Source organism: Chenopodium album, chromosome 11, assembly GCF_948465745.1.
Source record: "Chenopodium album chromosome 11, dcCheAlbu1.1, whole genome shotgun sequence".
Taxonomy (NCBI): domain Eukaryota; kingdom Viridiplantae; phylum Streptophyta; class Magnoliopsida; order Caryophyllales; family Amaranthaceae; genus Chenopodium; species Chenopodium album.
The window spans coordinates 58,714,544-58,734,419 of record NC_137844.1 but is presented as its reverse complement, the minus strand read 5'-3'; the positions used below and the strand labels follow the sequence as shown (position 1 = coordinate 58,734,419).

Genomic DNA, 19,876 nt, shown 5'->3' with positions numbered 1-19,876 from the left:
TAGATATGGTCTAATTAATAATTATCATATTATTCATAATTTTGATTTTAGTTGTATATTAATGTATAAGAAAAGAACATTATGAAGTGGAATTTTTTTTTTTGTTTAGTCTCAATACGTGTTTTTCAAATATGTAATTTGTGTAATACAAGGCACAATTTGTAGAATTTTTGATAAATAGAATCATAAATAAAGTATTAATTGTATAGATTCATTAAAAAAAAAAAACACGCAAGGACATGATCAGCAGCCAGCCCCGTCAACTACATAGGGAAATTAAAGAATGTGCTACATATATAAGAAGCAATAAACAATTGCTACAACTCCATACGTGAACAATTGTCTGGACTAATTTAACACTCGTAAAAAACGTGACTGACCTAGATCATGTAATTTTTAGGGTTAGTTAATTAGTTCATAAAATTAGTATTGGCTTCGTAAGTTTGTCCAGTAGACCAGTAAGTAGGGCAAACATTATAAGCATAAACAATTTCTCCAGCTGCATTTTGAAGTTTGAAAGAGAGAGGTTGGCCTCCTAATTTGGAGAATGCTTGGAAAGAGGCTCCCCAATTTCGGCTCATGCTAATCCATTCTGTTTGAGCACCTTTTACCCACATTTCGGATACATCTCCATCTCCTCCCACGTTCAACACAACCACTAGCAACCAATATGGGTTCCCTTGGAATTGAAATCTAATTCCTCCTTGCCTTCCACACGACACCCTGCGATAATATAAATGTCAAAAGAACGTGTTAGTAAAAGATCATGTTTTAGATAGACGGGATTCAATCACATATCTTAAAATATTTGTTATGTACTTATGTACACTAATAATGTACAAGTATACACTTGTGAAAATTAATTAATACAGTACAAAAAGTCCATTAGGGTAGTATTGTATGTGGAATAGAGGATTGCATTGGATACGTACTTTCTATAGTTGACGGGGACAATACCGGCAGTCCATTCGGCAATCTTCATGAACATGGGCTTAGACAAGTCAAAATGGGAGCGAGGTGGGTTGCACCATCCGCCGGCATCGTTGGCCTGGTACCAGTTAGGAGGGCAGAGGTTAGTGGCCGTGATCTTAATGGAAGGTGCGTTGGCAAAGCACCATTTTGACTCGACACATTTGATCTCGTAACAAGCCCCACAAGCTTTCCCATTGTTGAACATCACCGTGCTAAGCGCTGCTGTTTCAAATCCGTACCCGCTATCGTGCAAGTTTCCGTATCCACACGCCCCTCCTGTTCACAACCAAATTTAATTATAGTTTTCAAATGGGTACAGTAAAATTGTAGCCATTAAATTAAATCAAATCATAACCATTCATTTTATATTGACTAATATAAACTGTTGATAGGGTTTACTTTTTTATTTTTTGTTTAAAAATTTTGAAGGAAAAAAAAAAAAAAAATATCTGTCAGTTTCTCTTGATTACGAGTAGTTAATTTTTGGCTTTGCTCCTCAATCTTGTTCGAATTCTACCAAAGAAATGGAGAGTAGGATTTCCCGCAACATTCATTCTGCAAATTCTTCTCTTATTACGAAAAGAAAATTGAGGTCTATCTATGATGCATGAAAGAAGATGAAGTTAATTAGTTTTTCCCCAAATTGATTGATTTGCAATAAATACACCTGCATACGGAGTACTAGTTTCCATCATAATGCTTGGTGAACTAAAAGTTTTTAGCCTTAATTGATCTGGGATGGGATAGAAGAACTCGATGGAGCAAACCTACTGTAACACAAAAGAAACTGACAAATTATGAATTTTTTTTTCAATTTTTCTTTTTTAAAAAAATAAAAAAAATAATTTATATCAACCGTTCATATTAGTCAACATAAACGAATGGTTGTGATCAAATTTAATACAATGACCACAATTATATCGTAGCCACTCAAAAGTCATCCTATATTTTTATTTCGTTCATAGATTAATTTCATCTTTGTTACATATTTTTTTTAACTTTTGATTTTTATGTCTCACAAATAATGTTTAAAAGTTGCACATAAAATAAAATATATGTGACAGAGGTAACATATGTAATACTTGCATGCCCTTTGTGTTGTATGATCATATAACAATAGACAAGATTACCTCTTTAAATTTCAAGCTTTCAATTAAAAAAACAATTACAATAGCTATACGTTTTGTTTACGTAGTCAGATAGTTATACGGAGTATATAATATGAAGGCATAATACATGGAAGCAAAACTAACCCATGGTCTCGGAAGCAGTTTCATCCCCATAAAACGTAGCATGGGCTGATTGCCATGTTGACGATGAAGAGTATGAGGTTGACGGCATGACGTCAGGGGTTGAGGGAATATCAGATGTCGAAGGAGTGTCCATATACGGTGCGTCTGAGGTCCATGGCGTGTAGGAGGTCGATGGAGTGTCAGACGCCGATGGCATGTCGGAGGTTGACGGCGTGTAGGAGGTTGATGGTGTGTATGAGGTAGACGGCGACGTGTACCATCTATGTTTATTGTGGCCATAGGACCGGCCATAGGACCCCTCCACGACGGCCAATCTTGTTGTCATCGTTGCCAATACCACCACCACCACCACCACCATGAGGTTGAAGCTTTCAAAATTTACTCTCATCAACTTCTCACGACCCATTTTTTTTGTTTTTATTTAGTGCTATTTTTGTAAATTGTTTGTTATAAATGTCAAAGTCCATGAATGATGAACCAACATATATAAGAAGCTTCTAACAAGTTCCAATTGGTCGACAAGTTTATGCATTATACGTGACCTTCACAACTTGGAATAATACTTTTTCTTTCATTCGCTAGTCCAGACAAATTTACACGTTGTATCATAATATTCATTAGAGGTACGGAGTAGTATATATACAAGTAATACTTAAGGTTTAGGAATAATCTAGCATATATATAGACATTATATTAATCTCATTAAAACTTATTGGTTATTACCAACATACAAGCAAGGCTTTAATAACTTTTTATTGGAAAAGTTTAATGTCTTACGTATAGTAATTACAAGAGTATGTTTGACTATATATCTGAGACACCATATAAATCATACGGAGTAATGAAATTTAAGGAGATTAAAGTGACTTAATTAAATTAATTGAGGTGTTATTTTGATTGTCATCATCTAATTAAAAACAATAAGCTAAAGATTTTTTTTATTTAAAAATCTACATCATCTCTAAATATTAAAGGAATTTCACCAATTTTACATTGAGGTAATCAATTACCTAATTCTCTTTAAAAAAAGAAAAAAAAAATATATCAATTGCCTAATTATTTTAGCTGCTTATTTATTACTGGGTATATATTTTCAGCTACTGCCTAGTGCCTACTACTCTATTAATTCTCTATATTCTACTTCAATTTGCTTGATTTGTACTTTGTTAGAGTATTTCTTTCATGATAAAGTAGACAAAAAGTTGATGAATATAAAACTCAGTAATAATTTAATCCCTTTATGAGCCCCCACTAAAGTCGGGCCTTGGAATTTCACTATATTTCCATTTCTCTCAAACAAATAAAATAATTCCAAAAAAGAGTTAATAAATTTGATAAGATATAGGAAAAATAAGTTGAGATGTTTTGATAAGGGAAAGTAAATGTTATTCAAGTTCATTTTTCAAGTAAAATAAATTTTAATAGTATAAGGGGTCATATAGTTAATCCCTCCGTTTTATAATTAGAAGCTTATTTCTAACATATATTACTCACATAATTATGAGAAATAGGCTTTTAGTTATGAAACGGAGGGAGTACTAAGCTGAAATGAAAAGATATGTGAACTACTCCGTATCATACTTTCTTAAAGTTGTTCGCTTTATTTTGGAATGATTCTTACATTGTCTCATTCATAATAGAATTGATTGTAAATCTTAAGGGATGGAGTGGATAGAGGATCCGAGATTCCGAGTGGCATGTAGTGAAACTAAAACCCCCAAGGTTTTTTCACTAAAAGGTCGAACTAAACAATAAAATGGATGGAATGGACTCTAGTTTAATATCAACATATTCTTAATGGTCCAACCAAACAAACACTAAAATTTTGTGTAAGTTCAAAATAGCTTATACAAAGTAAAAATCACGTAAATAAAATGTAGTCACTCCTAGAGTTTGTACGCATTTTAGCGATCATATCGGTTTCAGGTTTGAATTTGCCCCATAGTCTTTTGTAGGCGCGCTATTAGAGCACTTTCAAGCCACGAGTCATAGTATTGTGTTCAGAATGAAATTGACATTTTCAGATCGAATCATGTTCCAAGTTGAGTAAACATTATTTGTCATGGACTCATGGGTGATACTCCTTCAGTCTCCATTTGATAGTCACTTTTGGGCTATTTTCACGGGAATTAATAAACATGTATAAGAAGTAGCAAAAGTACATTGAAAAAGTAAATTTACGTTAGGTATGCAAAAAAGTAGAGAGAGAAAGTAATTAAAGTACATGGGAAAACAAAATTTACATGGAAAAGTTAAATTTGCACAAATATTTTTACAAATTGGAGAGAATTTTGGTAAAAATTAATATTAATGGTACTTGGTAACTAACATTTTGGACACCAAAAATGAAATAAGTTACTATCAAATAGGGACGGAAGGAATATGTGCCTAGCAAACTAGCAAAGTAGCTACTTTTGTGACCAAAATTTAAGATTAGTAATGCAGATGTAGTACTTTGTATATCGTGTAAAAAGAAAGGTTATAATTATACGGTAGTTTTTATATACTCTGTAACCGTCTATGTCACATGAATATATGACTACCTTTTTTAATTGCCATATGTTTTAATTTGAGTATTAAATAATCAACTTAATGAGAATTAAGAATTATTAAGGACGTGTCTAATGTTAAAAATCAAAACACATACGAACACAAGGGCTGATTCCATGGAAAACCTCTTCAATGTCTAAGTTAATTTGATCGTGGTAATATTGGTATTTTTTGGTAGGTGAGATATTGTGCATTGACTATTATTGGACGTACGTACATGCACTTAAGTTGTCATGAAATTTTTGTAAGTCCATTCTCATTATTAGCTAGGCTGAATGCTTGAATGCAAGAGCCTTGCTAACCTTATTCAATAGAAGTACGTCTTTTAGACACCTAATCGATCTCTATTGAGTATTTATTAATGCTTACCAAGAGGATAATTAAAGGTAGTATATAGTCTATAATTTAAATCATGAATAAAGGGCAAAATGTTTGGATTCAATAAAAACACGAAAGGACATAATGATTAGCCGGCTTTCTTCAATTGTATAGAGAAATTAAAGAATGCTACATACATATGTAAGAAGCAATAGCTAAAAATTGCTACAATTCCAAAAGTGAACAATTCTCTAAGACTACCAGCCGTAAATAAGGTGACGATCCTAAATCATCGATCATTATTTATCTGGTCAGGTTAGTTGTCGGTTAATAAAAATTGGTATTGGCTTCATAAGTTAGCCCATTAGACCAATAAGTAGGGCAAACATTATAAGCTATAACAATTTGTCCAGCTCCATTTTGTAGCTTGAAAGAAAGAGGTTGGCCTCCTAATTTGGAGAATGCTTGGAAAGAAGCTCCCCAATTACGGCTCATGCAAATCCAATCAGTTTCAGTACCTTTCACCCACATTTGGGATATATCTCCATCTCCTCCAACGTTTATCACAGACACTAGTAGCCAATATGGATTCCCTTGGAATTGAAATCTAATTCCTCCTGTCCTTCCACATGACACCCTGCATATACATAAATTTTACACCGATTATTAATAGACCGCACACATACATGAATACATCTAGATTTAATCACTCACACATATACGGGTTATTAGTAGATCTCATGCATGCATGAATATATTTGGATTTAATCTCATGTATTGGAGTGCGTAAGTTTTTTTTTATTTTTTCTTTCACATATTATACTATATTGTACTCAGAATTACATATTATTGTGTACTCCTTCCGTTTTTAAACACTTGCTCCACTCCACTTTTCTTTTTCGACCGTTTTTAAATACTTGCTCCATTTTCTTATTTGGAATGTTTTTACAATATTTAATTCATTTCTCTCACCTAGTGGACCCAACATAAATCATATTTTATTAATTTCATATTCCCTCTCTTCCAATTCTCTTCACTACTTTTGCTTTTTATTATATTTTATTCTTCCACCTACTCCATTACCTCCATATTTTATTATTTTTTTCAATTTCTCCTAAAACTTTACACGTGGAGAAATGAAGCAAGTATTTAAAAACGGAGGGAGTAATAAATTACACATAGCCACTTAGGGTTGTTTGTCGGTCAAAGAATGGATTGGATTGATTTGGAAAGATGTTAAAAAAAATTTTAAATATATTTTAAGCTTTTCATATAATAGGAACGAATACACAAACTTTCATATGTGCTGGCCACCTCATATGATAGGGATTACTTTGCGTTGTATGAAATAAAAAGATGAAGAAAAATAATATGAAATGGAGGAATTGAAAACATACTTTCTATAGCTGATGGGAACAATGCCAGCAGTCCATTCAGCAATCTTCATGAACATGGGCTTAGACAAGTCGAAATGGGAGCGAGGTGGGTTGCACCACCCGCCGGCATCGCTAGCTTGGTACCAGTTAGGAGGGCAAAGGTTAGTGGCCGTGATCTTTATCGAAGGCGCATTGGTGAAACACCATTTTGACTCGACACACTTGATTTCATAACACGTTCCACAAGCGTTACCATTGTTGAACAACACCGTGCTAAGTGCTGCCGTTTCGAATCCGTACCCGCTGTCATGCAAGTTTCCGTACCCACACGCTCCTCCTGTTTATCACCATCTTTTACTCAATTCATTCATTCTTTACCAAAATATACAAAATCAACATTATTGCTCTAATACTCCAAATTATTAATTATAGCTCTCGGCCATCAATTTATTATTCATAGGAGCATGCATGCAAACTTTGACAATGTAAAAGTGTTGCTATATATATATTTTTTAAAAAATTAAAACACCCGTTAATTTATATTAATGTTGCTTTGGCCACATTGATATGAGATGAGGAGCGATTCATACACTAATTTATGCGACTATGTGTATCTATATATGTTTATAACATTATATATACATTAATTAATTACGTATTTGTATGACTGTATCAGATAAATCTTCAATGAACTTGAACATTTTATTGTACTTGTAACACATATTAGCATCAAAGTTATCAAGAGAATCCAAACCAAAGCTAATACGGAGTAATATAATTATATAAATAAAATTGTACCAAGTATACAATATACGTTTTAATAAGAAGGCTTAATTAATACGTTAGAAATAAAACTAACCCATGGTCTCAGAGCCACTTTCATCCCCATAAAATGTAGCATGCCCTGGTAACCATATTTCTAGTGGTGAATAGGAGGTCGACGGCGTGTAGGAGGTTGATGGAGTGTACGCACCGTAACCCGCGTTTGTCGATCTCATCGTCATGGTTGTTAATATCATCAACACCACCACGAAGTTTATCTGACGACTCATTTGTATTTTTTATTTATCTTCCTCTAAAATAGTAGTGCTACACTTATACAACTCGTTATTAGTTATAAATGTCAAACTTCATGGATGCTTATATATAAGGAGCTCCTTAACTCTTAATGGTCGACAAGCTTGTACATTATACGTGACCTTCACAACTTGGAATAACTTTTTTTTTTTTTTTTTTTTTTTTATTATTTTGCTAGTCAACACAAAATTACATGTATCTTTAATTTATATATATATATATATATATATATATATATATATATATATATATATATATATATATTCATTATTACAAGCAATACTTCGTGTGAACTGTATAGAGTCTTATGACACTATTATTACGTAACATCTTGCAATAATTAAGGGTATATTTTATTTACCTGATTTTACTTATCTAAATTAATCTGCTTATGAGAATTTACCCAAATTTATCTGAATTTATCTAACTTATTAGATCTTATTAAAACTCATTTTAGGTGAGCAGAACATACCCTTAAATAATGATAAATCTATTTTATTTAGAACTTATTAAGGCTTAAACTGTTAAAATACCTTAATTATTCTATTTTATCATATAATATGGTTATTAATTAATGATATATTTAGAGGTTTTTTTTTTTTAATTACAACGGCTAAGTAAATAAAAGGTTAATGATACATTTAGAGTTTTTTAATTAATGATGACATGTATACATAAAAAAATTATATATTAGATGCAACTACATAAATAATTTTTGTAAGAAATATGAACCCCACTAAATTCGATCGACCGTTCATATCAATTATCAATGCACTTGATTGAGAAGGTATAATTTAGCCGTCTAAATTAAAATGTGGATTTTGTGGAAATTTTGAATCAATCGGCCGGTGGCAGTCCTGTGGATAGCGTCCTTATTAACTCTTTGCGTCGTGCTGGGATGTCATATATATATTTAACTGTTTGAAAACGTATACAAATTGCTAAGTCAACTAATTATACAATTAAGTACTCCCTATTATGTACAATTAATAATTAAGGTGGTAGTGATCAACTAGCTTGAATTACCGTGGTTAAAATCTTAAAAGATCGTTCGTTCTCAAGACTGGAGATCAAATTCCATATACATTATGAGATAAAAAAAATTCTCATAAAGTTACAATATATTTTAAAAGAAAAGCCTACAAGAAATCGATAATTATTTTCGAATTTCATTCTTTATTTTTTCTTTACTAAAAAAATATTAGATGAAATATGAAGTCTCCATCAAGTGTGTGACAAAAAAATAGATGTGCCTTAGAGCAATTAATTACGTGAGTGATTTTACATAATAGGCTAATAATAATATGGAAAAATTACTTTAAATAATCCAATCTTTTACTCGTAATATATGCCACGTGGCACTTCATGATTGGTTTTTTTTGTTTTTTTTTTTTCTTAAAAAAAAAAACCCTCTCATCACCTTCTTTCGTCTTTCTCTCTCTTCCCCCATCACCAGTTCACCACCATCCTTCTTTCTCCCTCCTTTCCCTTCCATGGCCTTCCTTAATTACCACCTCACCTTCCCTCCCTCTTACCAACCAACAAAAACACCAACATCACCATGAACCACAACCACCACAAAACTGAAAACCCTTCATCTGCCCTCGTGACCTCACTACACCACCCACCAGGCCACCACCACGAACTTCAGCACTCACCACGAACTACCAGTCTACCACCACCACCAAAACCGCGATTGTGCTGGGTTGCGGGCGGAGCAGGGTGTTGTTGGCGGTTTGGCGGCGCAATTGATGGCTGAAATTGGGTTGCTGCTGGTATGTGAGGGGGAATGCGAGTAGATGGTTGGCCCGGTTGCGGCTTGTTTGTGAGATGGGCTGCTGTTATTTTGCTAGGTGGCGTGAGGTGGTGGTGCTGCTAGGTGGCTGCAATGTGAGGATGGTGCTGTTGTTGTTTGTTGCATTGTGTGCTGCACTGCTGCTGTTGTTTGGAGGTGGAGCAAGGGAGTTGGTGTCTAGGTTGGGCGGTGAAGGCAGGGGAAGCTATAAGGGGGTTTGCGTGTGGTGGCAGTGAGGTGATTAAAAGCCCGGCAGTAGGAGGGGCTATGGGTGGTGGTATTGGAGGAAGATGATGGCAAATGGTGGGAGAAAGGAGAGAGAAAGGGATGACCGGCTGATTAGGTAACCGGTCATTTGGGTTCATTTTGAGAAGAAGGGGTATAAAGGTTGAATTATTCTGAAATAATCCAAATGTTGATTTATTTTAGGAGAATGGGCCAAAGATTGGATTATTTAAAGTAATTTTTCCTAATAAATATTTGCTTTGTTTTGGAATTGTTAGCAACTTAACTTTTGATCTCATTTAGTCAATCATTCAATTATTATTTTAAATGGGGCATTTTGGAAAAGTTGGATAAGTGATATTATGTAGTAGTAGTGTGAGCAAAAATTGTTGACAAGCTCAAGTTAGTTGAAACAAGTTCGATAAGTCCAATTTAGTTAAAACAAGTGGCACAACAACCATAACTGGAAGAACATGAAGAAAATTAGTCAAATTACTCACTTGTTTCTTATCAAAGACTTTCACGTTCAACATATATTTTCAAATAATTCAATAAGCTTAGATAATTTAAGCTATGTTAAAATTAATTCAGAGTTGATAAATTCAAATAAGTTTCAATATGTCAAAATAATATGAATCAAAATCATCCTTGATCACTTTTGAAGTAATAATAAGGATACACATCATTTACAATTTCTCAATTTCATTCATTAATATAAATACAAACCCACGATGGATTCTCCTCTTGTAACACTTAGTGTTACATACGTACTATAATTTTGATTGCATTTCGAGGAAAGAAAACATGCAATCAATAACACTATCGTTATATGAGTAATATATAACTATCTGAAAATTTAAATAACTTGGTGATCCCAAATCATGTAGTAGACGTTCTGTTGGTTAATAAAAGTTGATTTTTCCCTCGTAAGTTTGGCTCGTAGACCAATAAGCGGGTGCAACATCGTAATCCACAAGAGTATGGCCAGCTCCATTCTTAACCTTGAAAGAGAGAGATTGACCTCCTAATTCGGAGAATACTTGGAAAGAAGCTCCCCAGTTACGGGTCATGCAAATCCAATCAGTGCTTTTGGACCCTTTTACCCACATTTTCTCTACATCTCCACTTCCTCCAACGTTCATAACATACACTAGTAGCCAATAAGGGTTCCCTTGGAATTGATATCTAATACCTCCTTGCCTAACACATGGCACCCTACAAAAACGTTAAATGAACGAAGAATTAATAGACCAATAACATATAATACAGTAGATCAGACTGTATTTGAGAGTGAGGGATAGCTTAAGTCGTCAGAGCTTAATCGCACTTAGGTCTTGTTTTCTTCACCTTAAAATAATAATAATAATAATAATAATAATAATAATAATAATAATAATAATAATAATAATAATAATAAAAATAGTTTCAATCAATTTAGCAGCGCAGTTCAACAAAAGAAGGTGAAAAGAATAGAGGAACTGGTTGTACCTTCTATATTGGACGGGAACAATGCCGGCAGTCCATTCAGCAATCTTCATGAACATAAGCTTAGACAGATCGAAATGGGAGCGAGGCGGGTTGCACCACCCCCCATCATCGGCGGACTGGTACCAGTTAGGAGGGCAGAGGTTGGTGGCTGTAATCTTGATGATAGGTCCATCTTTGTAGCACCACTTTGACTCGATACACTTTATCTCATAACAAGCTCCACAAATTTCTCCATTATTGAACATCACCGAGCTAACTGCTGCTGTTGCTATTCCATATCCGTTATCATGCAAGTTTCCGTATCCACAAGCCCCTCCTATTTTTAATAATTTAACAATTTGAATTAATTCTTCATTCAAAAAAAAAAAAAAAATCGATCACAAGCTATATTTTCCTATGAAAAAAAATTGTTGATTGATATGTTACATAAATAATAATGGTCTAAATTTATCATCAATGACCTAAAATGTTAACTATGCTATGCATATGTAACATTATAACCACTAACCTAATAACAACATTAATATACGGAGTAGTATTATTTCATTGCCTTTTTTTTCTTGATGGTACATTTTTTTTTTTTTTGTTCTACCCGTTTCATCCTTTGGGCTAATCCGGATTCGGGGATCAGTTGTGGGTGGTTATGTTTTTTCTTGATGGTATTGATCATGACAATTCATTTGTTTAACAATAATTTGTTTTAATTTCAAATGTGAAATTACATGCATGTATAAATATGGACCATATATAAGTTCTTCAAAAACATAAATATGACACTACTTAACGTGATTTGTAAATAAAATAAAAATATCGAAGAAGGTGCTAATCTACTTACTTTAACCTCAACGAATTGAAATTAACAAGAATAATTGTATTATATCTAATAAGAATTGGGATTTTGTTTAGTTTGTTTCGGTATGTATTAATATGGATTTGATGATGATGAAACTAATTAAGCTACGTTAAATTTAATGCTAAAGGAGAATAATCCATAGTTAATTTTAATTAACACAGAGTATGATACGGAAAATAGTGAAGTATATTGTAGTATATAGAAGCAAAGCTAACCCATTGTTTCAGAGACAGATTCATCCCCATAAAACGTAGCATGAGCGTAATTCCAATCCGTCGATGGCTTGTAGACTGGTGCACCCGGCGGCGCACTTGGCTGCGCATTGTAGTCGTTGTATCCGTAGTATCCTTCCACAAACGTTAAACTCATCACGATTGTCATCGTTAAAACCACCACCAAAAGACAATTGAAGCTTGTTGATGATCTCATAATCATTTCACGTCCCATTTCTCTCTAAATGTCTTCCTTCTTCTCGATCTCTCTTGTAGTGATAACACTAATGCAAGTTATTAGACATTTAATTTATATCAACACAATTACTCCCTCTGTCCCTTTTTTTTTGCTCCATCGGACTTCTAATGGTCTTCAAGACGCGTGTTAAAACGTATATATCTCAAGATCTATAAGTGTAAAAATTATAAAAACTTGATATTAATAAAATATATAATTCGACGAATCCAACAAGATCCCACTTGACTATATTATCTCTTATACATTAATGGGAATTTGTGGTCAAAGTTATTAAAAGTTGACTCAAAAATTAGATATGGGGCAAAAAAATAGAGACAGAGGGAGTATAAATTAAGGACGATCTCCTTATTTAACTAGTCAGCGAGATTAGAGTACATTATACGTGGGCTTCACTACTAATTGTAATCTAATCATATTATTATACTACAGTATTGTTTAGCATCTCTGCTATATCAACTATCCAAATTCAACTAATTAAATTAAAAAGTAGTTAACATCATTTCGTCATTTTAAGTTGCTTTAGTCGTGTAGATTATTATAACTGTTTGATAGATTCAAAACTTGTTCGAAAGTAAATCTAGGCTTGAATAATAAAAAGTCAAAAGTGAGGTTTCTTTTAAAAACCAATTAATAACGATAGAAATCCTTCCGTAAAATTTATGTGTGTTTAATTTGACTATATCAATTAATTTAAGTCAAATGAAATATTGTTGTAATTTGAAGAGAACGGAGCCTAGAGGGATTAGGCGGGGTGGTTGTTTAGAGTGGTGAATGATTAAATTTTTTAGTACTCCGTAGTAATTAACAAAAAACAAGACATATTACACTATAAGCCCTTAATAAAAATTCAGATCAAATTAAATCAGACCTTAATAAAATCATACCAAATCTACTTGTTTCAGGTGAAAAGAACAAGTTCTAAGGGTCTGTTGTCCTCAACTTATTTTCAGTTCACTTTACTTCAGCTCCAATAAATTCAGTTCAGTTCATTTCTTATCTTAATTTCCTTTTCTCATAAAATATTTAGTTTATTCCGTTCAATTCCAATAAGTTCAGTTTAGTTCAGTTCTTATCTTAATTTCCTTCTTTCATAAAATATTCAGTTAACTCAGCTCCAATAAGTCAGTTTAGCTCAATTCAGTCAATCAGAACCGGCCCTAAGAGCAAGTTTAGCCCCAAGTCTTAAGACTTGGATGTAACATCATTTTTGGTGGTCTCCATTGAAAATGATGTCATCAAATTCTTGTTAAGAGTCATTAAAACTTGTACAAGTTTATCACTTTAACCCTAAGACTCAAATAATATATTATATGTAGAAAAGTGTAAAAAAAAAATAATAATAAAAATAATAGTGAGGTGGGTCCCAATCTTAAGTCTTAAGTTGAGTCTTGAAATTTCAAGACCCAACTTGAGACTTGCTTGACATTTAAGAAGAAAAATGGGAAAAGTTTTAAACATAAATCTTAAAACTCAAAATAATAATGTCATCCTAAGACTTAGTGCTAAATTTGCTCTAAATATGCGGAAATCATTTTAATTTTCCCAAAAAGCTAGTTTACCCCCAAAAAGCTACTCGTACTACCGACTGTATATTGTTCTGTACTAGAGTAAATTAGCAGTAGTAAAATCTGCAGCATTTGTTGAATGTTGTTCCTTTAAACACCAATCATCGTAATTCAGACCAACCAAATGGATTCACCTTCATCATCATCATCATCCTCTGATTCACCATCATCCGAATCATCATCATCATCATCATCAATACCATCATCTGAATCACAATCAACATCATCAAATGAATCCAGAGCAAAAGCATCACATCATATGGTACTAGTACGGTGTTCAATAGCATTAGGGTTTATGTTCATCTGCATATTTTCTCTCTCCTATACTTTCGGCTTCTTCGCTTTACTCTTCTCCAATTTCTCAATTCCTCCTCCTATTTCTGTTCCTTCTCAATGCAAAATCGTTTCCGCCAGTAAGTTCAAACTTTCCTCCCTCTTCTTTTTTTTCCTCTAATTTAGGGTTTTCATTATGTTTGTTTCTGTGATTTTAGTTTTATTCTTAATTTCTGTGATATAGGTTAAGTTAGGTTAGTGTATATCTTTTGACTGCTAGTGATTTGCTGAAAACTGTAGTTTTAGTGATTTCAGCTTGAAGTAGTATGTTAATTATGTGTATAATTCGTTCTCGTGTTTGAAATTTCTGTAATATAGATGTATACTACTAATTAGAATTTGGATTGCCGCTGAAATTGCTGAAATTAGGCTTGACTATGTATTTTGAAATTATGAGTTGCTGGATTCTAGCTGTTGTGGATTTTCGAATTGGCAGGATTTTTTCGATTGTGGTGGTGTTGGTGCTTATTGGAAGTTAAGCCATGTTCTATTCACATTGTAAATGGAGTTTCAGGCTTAATAAGTTGACTGAGTTCATCTCAGGGCCAATAAATTCGGATAAGAATTTGAAGACATGTACGAATAGATAAATTAATTATTGGACAAGTTTGTTTGGAAATAGTCCAATTCAAGGTTAACTAGTCAATATAAGCTCAAGAATTTTCTGTTTAAAGAACAAAATTTAGGTTGAGTAACTTTTGCATAACTGAAAATCTCAAGATTATGTGTGTGAACACTGTGAAGTTAAAGGTTGGTGAGGTGAAATCCGGATCAATCTGTAATTGTTCCTTGTTGGTTGTTGTATGATGATCTGTAAGAGGGTGAGTTGGGGTTAAGGGGTGTTTACATGCTTAAATATTGGCAAATAAACATAACTCACACCCATTGCTACTGTAGATTATTGTGTTGCTTCTTGCTTGGTGTGGTGCCATTGTCCCGGTCGTAGTGTGTGCTTTACACCTGTCAAGAATATGGAATGTAATTGATACTTGTCTTGAGGTTTCTCTCATAATAATTGATTAGCTATTGTAAAATATTGTACTTAATAGTAGAGTCAGTCTAGTTTGAACTTATATCGTACCAGTAGTAAGAGTAACTTTTATGCTTGTTATGAACTGTTAGTATTTTGAAGTGCATTGTTTTTTAGAGATAAAGAGAGAGATACCAAAGCTCAAAGTGCTACAACAGGTCGATAAACCTCTTTAGCAAATCTTCAGGGCCACTCAAGGGAACCCATCTTTCATAATATTTATGCTTTGAGAAAATAAAGTGAATTGGAACTAGGAGTAAACTAGTAACAATAGAGATGGAGGAAACTAATATGTGAGTGGAAATTTTGTGTCTGAGCTGTTATCTTTGAATGTGTGTGCAGATTGATGTGTTAAGTTATTTTTGCAGGTGTTGACTTGAGATCATCAAAAATTTGTGAACTTGGGCTACTAAATTATAAGGCCAAGCGAGTTTTTTACCCATCTGAAAGAAGAAAATTTCGTTGCCGTTATGATTACTACTGGGCTTCTATTTTTAAGGTCTGTACTTGTTACTTTTTGAAACAATTTGCAATTTGTGGTGAATTTAGGGCTCTTGTTCTTGATTGTGGTTCATATATTATTCCTGAACCTTCTGTGACCTTAACATCATCCAAATCATTGTTCTGTAAGTCATCAGTGACTTCTCAAACAAAATAAGTTGAGATGGTCTCGTTATTTGTTAGCTATATTTCTTGGATTTTTCACCTACCTTGTGTCCTTGCCTTAACCATGTTAAATGGAGTACCTGTCTGACAGTCTTTGTGAGTCCAATGAACATAGCTCTTCTGTGTATGAGTCGGTTCTTGCATTCTAACAAAGTTCTTACTACCGTGCGGACATGACCTATGACGAATAATTTGAGGCATTCTGATGATATCCCACATTGACTTTAAAATCACTGCTTGCTTGGTTTTTGCAGCAGTTCCAGAGTTGACTCTCCAAGTTTTGGAATGAATCTTTAACCAACTGCTTGCTTGCCTTTTCTTCTAATTTCTAAGGTGAATCTCCATAAATTATTAAATTGGTACTTTTGCCAAACTGCTCTGTGCTTATGCTAGTGTGCTGTGTGAGCTTTGACATCTAGGTCCTATGATGACTCTCTGTAGATCATCATTTACGTTTACATCTCTAAATGATCGGGGGGAAGCACTATCTTGTGTGGTTGTCACACCATCGCTTACGAGCTTGTGATCTGTGACACCACCTTTATGTTATGTTGCTTCCTAAAGTAGTCTGTTTGAGTAAATTCCATTTGTATCTGACTATAGATTTTCTGCATGTAATTTCGTTTCCAACCACTCAGATTCCTGGGAAAGAGGAAGATAGAAGTAGTATTTAGAAACAAAATAAGGGCCTTTCTGTTTTACGCTCTCCTCTTTACTGCCTTTTTTGGGAATGAGAGAAGGCCATATATATTCATTGGGGTTAAGAAAAGGAGAATAAAGAAAAGGTATATGCAATAGCAATATAATGGTGACAATATGAGATGCAAGTCATGCAACTATACTGAGGAAGGAAATTTTGGATATCAAAGTCCAATTATACTTGAAAGTGGTATGATTAGTAGCTATACTGCATTAATCATAGTTGCTTGGATAGAAAAGATAATTGCACAGGGATCTCTTGCAGATTAATAATTATCACAGTATCACTAGAACTTATATGGACTTCTAGCTGGTACTGGGGGTTGAAAACTTGAAATGTTAAATGTTGACTGTTTGAGTACCAGAGTTCTTGTGCAGGAATAGAGACTAGAGTCATCATAGAATTGTTGATGAATATGATGATTATACTTAGTACTTTTAAATGTTGATGCTTTATTGTCTTAAGCTGTGTGATGTCACCTTATTTTACCCCTGGAAAACGGTGGAGAATTAAAGTAGTATAGTAAGTAAATTTGCTGATACTACATGTATGGCTAACTCATTTGGTGGAACTTGTAGATCATCTGACAATCATTTAACTGTAAGAACAGCTACAACGTTTAGAACTTGAGATCGTGGGAAAATTATTGTATATTTCTCTTTAATTGTTTAACTTATTAGTTGTGTTTCACCAATTCAGTTATTTGTACTTCTCTGTCAATAATCCTGCTTCATTATAATAGGTGGAATACAAAGACCAGTTCTCAGGTCAGACATTACTTGGTCTGGCAGAAGCTCCGCAGGAAGCTCTTCCTAGTGACTGTCGGCCTAATTTTTCTACTGCTTGGCTGACTAAGCATATGCTGAAGGTAATTGTTATTGGTGTCTGGTTCAGCTGTCTTTGATATGCACAAGCTCCACAGGAAGCTCTTCGTAGTGATTTCGGCCTAATTTTTCTCTCCTACCGCCAATTTTTCACTGCCTGTATTTATATATCTACCTGCATAATTCACTATGGGCTTTACTGGAATAGTCTTGATTTCCATAGTTTTCATCAAATTTAGATTAATCTATTCCGATAAAGCAATGGCCCTTTCTGTCATGTAGATTAAAAATGCAGGAAAGGATTTGATTTTTGTTAACAAATGATCATCTAGGTGATAGGGACTAAGGAGAAATTGATTATTTTCGTGTATTATGAAGATGAAAAAGTGTCATGATTCATAAAGCTATTAACACTTCTCTATTACTACACCATTTGGAAACTTTGGAGACTGGACTGTTGGAGTCCTAAAGTGGAAGGTTCCTGGATGGATTCCTTGGTTATTTGCAAGAATTTCACATTCTGAATGCTTATCACTTTGGATATGCAAATGAGTAGCAAGGAGACAAAGAATGTGCATGGGAAAACACTAGAATAGAAACGTGAAGCAGATGAACTTGCTTTAATATATTGTCTGAAGCAAAATTTAGATATGGACTCATTTGAGGTTATATGGATGCTCATGCCAGTTCCTATAGACCTAAAGTCCAAATGTTTTACATTAGGTTTACTGTTACTAGAAAGTAGAAACAATAAGGTACTAGATAATTTCCTATCCATATTGCACATTGATTTGTAATAAAGTTCTATTCTTATGTGATGGATTAGGTGAATGAAACCTATGATTGCTGGTATACTTCTGGGCGATCAAAAGTTGAGATATTTCAAGACAGTCACTTTGGTTGCCAAGCAAAGGATCCATCTTTGTTTGAGATGATGAGAAGATACTCCATACTGTGAGTATGTTCCTTGAGATTCTAAATTTAAACATTGATTTCTTTTAGTTCCATCTTTACTACTCTCAGTATAAAAATTATTCTGCTATCCTATGAATTTCACCAGTAATTCGTTAGTTGACTATAGTTGATTTTGGACGTGACACTCCAATTCATGAACCTATCTATGATCTACCATTAAATCTATATGGTTTCTCAACATACCACTGACAATAACGTGACATTATTTTGTTTTTGGGACTTGTTTTCAGTCTTGGACTTGTTTAGTTGTTTTCATTGTGAATACTGATTTATCTTCTGCGTTTCTTGTCACCACAGGCTCACAAAGATGATGCAGTCCTGGTTATCTGGTCAACTTAAAACTAAGCTAATGAGATGGGGAGTGATACTAGGTGTCATTAGTGGTTTTCTCAGTGCCATGATTTCCGTTGCCTTGTTTACTCTCTGTAGTAGATTGTTATGTTTGATTCCTAGAGCTGCAATAGCAATGGTAACCTCACTGATACATCGGGTGATTTTTTCCCGGATATTTTTCCTTATGGCATACTTTTCAATTGTCAGCTGGTTAGCAATTCAGTATGGTAAAAGGCTTGGTCTCCCTGAACTATTTATAGACTACTAACATTCAACAGCGCATATTTGAAGTGCTGGATTCCCTGCGGAAGCTCATTCCAGCAATATTGGCACATGAAGACAGATTTATTGATCGAAAATTGCCTTGTTGGAATCATCACATTATTGCATGATCATGAACAAGTGCATCGTGCAAGACAATGTCAATGTACTCTGTATATTTTTAGGGTAATACAAGTATAAATCAAGCCACCTGATCTTGTACCGAGTCACTCGTATTTCATGCACAAAGCAAGAGTACAGTAAAACTTGCTCTGGTGTGGCTTTCTTTAACACATGTACTGATGTACTAAATCTAGATATCATTATGATCTGTATAAGTAAAAGGCTGTTTAACTTTTGGAAATTGCATATCATTAAATTTTGTTTCCGAAAAGTTTTTGTTTATTTATTTATTTATTTGTTATTATAATAGTACTTAAGAGGTGGGCATGGGTTGTATTGGCCTGCGGGCGGCACGGACCCAGCATGAGATTGGCCCGTGGGTGGCACGACACGGCACGATGACCGAAGAGTGGGCCGTGCCGTGAACACGATTTCAAGAATCCGGCACGAACACGGTAGTTTGGCCCGCCAGCATGGCACGCCAGGCACGGCCATAAAATAACATAAATAATAAAAATAAGAATAATAAAAAGAACCATAATAATATAATAATAAAAAGAACATAAACATAAAATTATTTAAATAGTATATTCATTTTAAAAGTTGTTAAAAAAAAATTATGGGTGGCCCGATACGGCACACCAAGATACAGACACGGCACGAACCACCATCAGACACGCACGGCCCG

The 19,876-nt window shown here is 33.9% G+C and overlaps 2 protein-coding genes and 2 pseudogenes across 2 annotated transcripts; 1 reads left to right on the top strand and 3 right to left on the bottom strand.

Moving 5' to 3' along the window:
- Positions 1 to 410: 410 nt before the first annotated feature.
- On the bottom strand, positions 411 to 2,550 carry LOC145567000 (expansin-A18-like). The gene is made up of 4 exons (XM_081626240.1): positions 2,454 to 2,550; positions 2,226 to 2,294; positions 933 to 1,248; positions 411 to 723 (listed from the first exon to the last, which is right to left on the bottom strand). The coding sequence occupies exons 1-4, from the start codon at positions 2,548 to 2,550 to the stop codon at positions 411 to 413; spliced, it is 795 nt and encodes a 264-aa protein (XP_081482366.1).
- Positions 2,551 to 5,420: 2,870 nt separating this feature from the next.
- LOC145566999 (expansin-A18 pseudogene) lies at positions 5,421 to 7,521 on the bottom strand (annotated as a pseudogene).
- A 2,918-nt stretch (positions 7,522 to 10,439) lies between these two features.
- On the bottom strand, positions 10,440 to 12,288 carry LOC145566998 (expansin-A7 pseudogene; annotated as a pseudogene).
- Positions 12,289 to 14,055: 1,767 nt separating this feature from the next.
- LOC145569441 (uncharacterized) lies at positions 14,056 to 19,434 on the top strand. Its single transcript, XM_081628781.1, has 5 exons — positions 14,056 to 14,356; positions 15,675 to 15,805; positions 17,415 to 17,540; positions 18,323 to 18,450; positions 18,769 to 19,434. Exons 1-5 carry the CDS (start codon positions 14,068 to 14,070, stop codon positions 19,070 to 19,072), a joined length of 978 nt encoding a protein of 325 aa, XP_081484907.1. The 5' UTR covers positions 14,056 to 14,067; the 3' UTR covers positions 19,073 to 19,434.
- The last annotated feature ends 442 nt before the right edge of the window (positions 19,435 to 19,876 follow it).

Coding starts and splice junctions, on each gene's coding strand:
- LOC145567000 (XM_081626240.1), bottom strand. CDS start 2,550: ATGACAACAAGATTGGCCGTCGTGGAGGGGTCCTATGGCCGGTCCTAT. Junction 2,295..2,453: donor GCCGTCTACCTCATACACAC/CATCAACCTCCT, acceptor CAACCTCATACT/CTTCATCGTCAACATGGCAA. Junction 1,249..2,225: donor AACTGCTTCCGAGACCATGG/GTTAGTTTTGCT, acceptor GGTTGTGAACAG/GAGGGGCGTGTGGATACGGA.
- LOC145569441 (XM_081628781.1), top strand. CDS start 14,068: ATGGATTCACCTTCATCATCATCATCATCCTCTGATTCACCATCATCC. Junction 15,806..17,414: donor ACTGGGCTTCTATTTTTAAG/GTCTGTACTTGT, acceptor TCATTATAATAG/GTGGAATACAAAGACCAGTT. Junction 18,451..18,768: donor ATGAGAAGATACTCCATACT/GTGAGTATGTTC, acceptor TTGTCACCACAG/GCTCACAAAGATGATGCAGT.